General features: G+C 39.3%; 1 protein-coding gene across 1 annotated transcript; it reads right to left on the reverse strand.

Moving 5' to 3' along the window:
• Positions 1–589: 589 nt before the first annotated feature.
• LOC132148788 (suppressor of cytokine signaling 3-like) lies at positions 590–2659 on the reverse strand. The gene is made up of 2 exons (XM_059557498.1): positions 2490–2659; positions 590–2138 (listed from the first exon to the last, which is right to left on the reverse strand). Exon 2 carries the CDS (start codon positions 2036–2038, stop codon positions 1409–1411), a length of 630 nt encoding a protein of 209 aa, XP_059413481.1. The 5' UTR covers positions 2039–2138; positions 2490–2659; the 3' UTR covers positions 590–1408.
• Positions 2660–6278: the final 3619 nt, after the last annotated feature.

Raw genomic sequence — 6278 nt, forward strand, 5'->3', positions numbered from 1 at the left:
AGTATTTATTTGATTTTTAATTTATGTTTTTAGTGAAATCTGAAGGAAAAGCAGTCAACAGGTGTGCCGCTAATGAACTTGATTAAGAAAAACAGACTTCCATTTGAGTTATCATAGTTTTAAAAAGTGGTAATAACGAAGGACACGTAGATGTGTTTGAGACTTTGTCTAGAACTATTATATTAAATATGTTTTGTAAACTTTCTGGGCTTAAAATGTGAACAGAGTCTGACCATATATTTTTCTTGTCTTATGCATCCATTTCTGCATGTCATGCTGTGAGATATTAACTCTCTTTTGTCATCCAAGGCTGTTCTCTTAAATACTGTTTAAAACTAACTGTAATCCTGAGCTTCCTCATATCAGTCAGAGTCGTACTGGAAGAGCCTGGTCAGAGAGCGAGGGGAGGATCATTCCCGCTCACTAAAGTCAATGTCTCTGAATCCAGGCGAGGCGCTCCGGGAATCTGAATCATAGGCGCCGGCAACTCTGATTCATAGACATTTTGGACTATTTCAGACATTTTCAGTGTGAATCTGAGGTAAAACACTTGACTTGGAATGAGAAATGAAAAACCCAAGACTTGGAGTTCGTTTTTACAAAAATAGTGCTCTTTAATAAATTATTGAAATGTTTTTGTGTGTATATATATATATATATATATATAAATATAAATATGTAACATAAAAACATGGCTGAGATGTCTTTACAGAATCTAAATGTATCTTCATAAATGTAAACAGTGTCATGTGTGACAAGGTGAAACATGGGTGATCTGTAGACACAAATCACACATGTGTGTTAATACATTCAATAACAAGCAGTCTGCTTTAATCTGCTCCTGACACGAACCACCAAACAAATCTAAAAAACACAGACATTTTGTTCCAAAGTGTCTCTATTTCAAGTATAAGCAGAATGTCCACATGTGTCCACTGTAATCTGTGTTCAGTCCTTGGCGTGACTGAGGACTCCAGAAGGCATTTCTCAACGGCATTTCACAATGCTGTTACTCACTTCTTCCTTCTTCCCATGAAAGGCACAAATATTTACGTGGAAGAAGGCGGCGGCTGATTTCTGTTAAATGGCTTGCTGTCTCCCTGCTTGGCGGAGCTCACAGATTCGGGGCAGTACAGAGGCAGTGATTGGTGCCCACAGAATGGGTTAAGATACTGGCAGTGGTACAGAAAACAGCACAGACCGTCCATTCATTGAGACTGTTACGGCAAGAACGGTGCTTCAATTTCAGTCACATAAGAATGCATCAGTGATGCTACTCATGACCACACACGGCTGACTGGCTAGCTCCATGTACTCATGAACAGCTCAATACTTCTTGGTGCAACAGGCTTCCAAAAAGCGTGTGAATTTTAAGGCCCATCAAGCTATCCTCAATAGCCAGAGCTCTTTAAATAGGAGCGTCATACTCTTGTAAGAAGTCTTTCAGCTGTTGAGGCAACTGCTCTCTTTTGCTTGAAACGTCTATATGTCCATTGACGGTCTTCCTGCATAGGTGCTGTAAGGAGGACATTGTGCAAGGAAGGGGTCTCAACAGCTCCAAGGGGATCTTCTCGCCCCCTGTGTAGATGTAGTAAGCATTCCGAGAGTTTCCGAGGGACAGAGGGCTTCTAGAAGAGGGCATGTAGTGGTGAACGAGTTTCAGCATGCAGTCGAAGCGGGGCACGGAGTGCAAGCTCTTGGAGTCCGTCTGAAGGAAAAAGGACTTGTTGTCGCACTGCACCCGCAGGTTCTTGGTGCCCGACTCGGTCTTGACGCTGAGCGTGAAGAAGTGCCGGTTGTCTGAGCTGTCTCGGACCAGAAAGGTCCCACTAGGCTCCGAGTTCAACAAGTGGTTGGCCTCTTTGCCGCTGATGGAGCCCCAGTAGAAGCCGCTCTCCTGGAGCATCCTGATGGCGTGCTGCACCATCTGGTACTGTAGCTTTGAGCTGAAGGTTTTGTAACGGTGAGACGGCAGCCGCATGTTGGCGTCAAACAGGCTGCTGCTCATTGCGTTGTCGAACTTGCTGTGGGTTACCATGGCTCTACGCACAGACCTTGAGCTGCCGGGAAAACCGTGCAGTGTGCAGCTCGGGTGATTACGACGAAACTGTGAGCCTCTTAAAGCTGGCAACAGGAGCCTACAGAGAAACAAGATCTTAGATTAGTACCACAGAAAATGTGCATGTGGTGTAGTGGAGTAAATGTGTATTTTAAAGTAAAGAGGCTTAAAAAAGCCAGTTATTAAGCAGACGCTTTTCTATCTAATCTATGCAGATTGATGTAGTAGGCTGAAGATTCCTTATTCTAGCATAACATTTACATTTTAAGAACTTAAATTATGATTTGTTGGCATAACTTGTTCTTAGTCCTTATATATATATAAAGGCTATCAATAATAATCTTAAAGACAAGCTAAAGTACTTTATAAGTACTCTAATTGTAATGAAATGATCAAAAGCTTTAAAGAAGATTCTGAAAGTCTCTCTTACCTTTGAGTCTCTTTTGGCAGAAGAGTAGTTTTTGTACAAATCCGAAGTAGTAAGTCTGTACTCTGGCTGTGTGCGTGAGCTGGTGTGTTGTTGAGAGGAGTTAGTGTTCCTTCACTCGGCCGTGCTGCAGTCCTCTGTTATTTGTAGCAGCGTCCCAGTCGTGTTCTAGTTTAGCTCCGCCCTCACTAGGGTTCCAGTAAGGGTAGGTTGTCAGTAATACTATTCCTGGTACACCCAATGCTCTCCCCTCCCCCTCTCTGCTCTTCCAGATCTGCCGCCTTACTGTAAACGTATTCCCTAACACACCTCCCTATTGTTGGTGAGCAGATATTAGCGCCTAGCAACTGTCGTCTGTTTAACTGATATAGTTTATACCAGGCTTATGGTATTTGACATGTTTGTGCCCAGAAACATGACTATACTGAATAAAACTCGACTGATCAGACTTTATAATAATACACATATCACTCCACTAGAAGGCGACAATGCTACTGGCTAATGTTTGCTAAACTTTTATTAGCAGTTTTAACAGTAAACCGAGCAACAGAAGCAGTACAAAGTATTTTATTTTATTTATAAACCAGCATCAGTTCAAATGAAAACTGTGTATTTTAAACCACACAGACGTTAAAATCAGATTTAGAGGGAGCTTTATTTGCCAACTGTGCTCAAACACAGGGAATGTGTTGTGGTTTCCAGGAACACTGGCTACTTGCATAATATTGAAGTAAAAATTAAACAGGAAAAATAAAAACAGGAATAAGCAAGAATCAGAAGACTTGTATATATGTGTATAGCCTATACAAGAGGTATATATTATGACCTATATACAACAGTACACATATGTGCTTATGCAGTCTGCTTCTGTGCATGATTTGAATCAATTTAAAATAAATAAATAAATAAATACAAAAAAAAGAAACATTAATGATAATAATCAGTTTCTGAATAAATCCATTGTATTTTTCAAGAAAATTTATTTAAACAATTCCCAAAAAAGCCAATGATAGGATTTTCATATAAGTACTCATTACCCCCCAAAAATAATAAATAAGTCATCTTGACTAATCTGTTTTTATAAAGTCAATAGTCGAGAGAAAACAATATGGAATGGCAGGTGATCCGTGAAGGTTATTTGACTGAAAATGCTGACTTTGTTTGTCATGATGTCTTCAGGCAGAAATGTAAGCTAAATTATCATGAAAATACGGGTGGTCTGACTGGCTGAGAAAAAGGAACAGAAACGGTCAGCGTGGGGCTTGTTAGAAACAGGACAGAATATAGCCGGGTTGTGGAGTGTCACTGACTGCTGGTCAGTTTTCCATCGAAAACTTGCCTGGACTTTCCCCCAGCTTTCTCAAGCAAAGAGTTTCCCATGAAAAGCAATGAAAAAAGGATTTCTCTGTTCTTATCTAACAGCATTGCTGAATACAACAGAAACACATTATCGTTATCAGCAGTATCATCTTCATAAGAGGTTTTCCGGGTTTTAGTTTTCCCGATAACCATGCACATACAAATGCCTTCAACAAACTATCTGTTTTGCTTGGCTGCGTCCTCTGTTGACACATGAGAATGGCAGCTCAACGCAGAACAAGTGACTAACTCGTTCATGTCAATAATGTCAGTGCACTTGCCAGATAGCATTTGCTCAGAGCAAACATGTAATGCTGATAATCGATATAAGATCCAGGAAGAGTTTTTATTATATTTAAACAAGACCTTAGAGGACTGTCCCTGTAATTAGTTCATCTTTTAAAAACACTCAGACAACGGCCGAATAAAGGAGTTGAATAACAGGTTGGAATGACACTTCTGCTGGATTTACTAGGAATTTCGCATTAAGGAAGAAATGTCCTCTTTCTGATTCATCACACTGAATTCTGGAAATCTTCTGTATTTTCTGTTCTGCTTCCAGGTTTCCCCATCTGCAGTTTCACAAGTACATGGAGGTGTTATTGCTGTGCAATTTGTAAACTATCCATAAAATGTTTCAAAGCAAAGTAAAGCAATGTTTCAGCCGAAGCTTCAACGGTAAAACAATCAAGCTGCAGTCAAGCGTCACTGGTTTACTTCCTTCTGGAATACTGCAGTCGTTCACTCCTCTTCCCATCTTTGTGTACTCTGTAATCACATTTTGGGAAGCTGTTTCCATTTTCAAAGATACACAAAGTGATTATATACACAAAAAAAACGATAGTGATTTTTTATTTATTGATTGATTTTTGGCATTTAAGGAAACGGTATGTGATGTCATGGCATATGTACTGTAACACGGATCAAATAAAGTCACTAATTTCCATGTTTTAGCAGTGTAGGGATAAGAATTCCCAGCAATGACTGCGCTCATCATAGCGCACATTGTTCAGTATTATCAGTAGCTTAGCCTTAGGATCGAGATTAGTAAAATCTAATACAAGGGAACTTGAAATGCATCTTGATAAGATCGTAGTGATGTTTCCTGTATACCATCTGTGTTTCATCATGATTCACATCGGGGGAAAACCTTTGCTATGATATGGTGGTGAGGATGTGAGCTTCATTTTAAAAGAAAAGCGGCTTGTTCATTAAAGCCATGTGATTTCTGATGATACTTCAGACATGCAGGATTATGGATGTACACGAACACTGTGGCAAAAGCCTGGGCTGGGAAAGAAAACACACTGACACAAGAGCTCCAGTAACTGTGTGATGAATCCACACTATTTGTTATCCACGTACAGTAATGTTTGGACAGGCTAATGCTGGTCTTTACTGTAAGGAAGTACAGTATGTAGACAACGCTTTATTATTTTCCTCATTTCCTTTTGGAAAAAGAGGAAGAGGGTTTCCTTTGGAAAAAAAGAACGTTTTAAATTTAAGAAATTTGTTTATCGAATTATTTTAAAGTCTAGGATATAAAAAAGAAAATAAAGGAAAATATCAGCAATAATAATTTATAGTATGCCAACAGTGGTATTTCTATCAAGTTGAAAAAACCCTTTCTGTCAACCCAGGCTCTTTGTAAATACATTAATGTACATAAACCATAAACATTAAAGAGGACATATCAAATCATGAGATGATCTCTTATATATATATATATATATATATAAACATTGAATATTAAACATTGTGTATGTACTATAAAACATAAAAATTTGTGTATATAATGGCTTTAACCTAATTTAATGTATTGACTGCATGTGTGTGTGTGTGTGTGTGTGTGTGTGTGTGTGTGTGTGTGTGTGTGTGTGTGTGTGTATAATGACATGGGTATGACACAGGAATTACAAGGAGAGGGTGACTTATGAGGACATAACCCATGTCCCCATTTTTCAAGACGCTTATAATCACACAGAATGAGTTTGTTTGAGAAAGTAAAAATGCACAAAGTTTCCTGTGAGGGTTAGGGTTAGGTGTAGGGTTGATGTAGGGCCATAGACTATACAGTTTGTACAGTATAAAAACCATTACGCCTATGGGATGAACCCACTTTACACAAACACAAACATGTGTGTGTGTGTGTGTGTGTGTGTGTGTGTGTGTGTGTGTGTGTGTGTGTGTGTGTGTGTGTGTGTACCTCTATTACTACAACACACTTACGTACATACATATATATCTAACTAGAGCTGCGCAGTAATAGTTTACATTGTGTGACAATAAACAAACATACAGCCTCAGTTTGCTATATAGTTAGCTTAGCAACATGCTAATGCCAAACAGTCAATTGTGAGACCCGGGGGGCATTTGAATGAGACGGAGAGGAGACACGTGGCAGTTCACTCGGTTTACGGCCGACCCTGGTGG

Source organism: Carassius carassius, chromosome 9 (genome assembly GCF_963082965.1).
Source record: "Carassius carassius chromosome 9, fCarCar2.1, whole genome shotgun sequence".
Taxonomy (NCBI): domain Eukaryota; kingdom Metazoa; phylum Chordata; class Actinopteri; order Cypriniformes; family Cyprinidae; genus Carassius; species Carassius carassius.

Excerpts from the sequence above, each read along its gene's own strand:
- LOC132148788 (XM_059557498.1), bottom strand. The coding sequence starts at position 2,038 with ATGGTAACCCACAGCAAGTTCGACAACGCAATGAGCAGCAGCCTGTTT.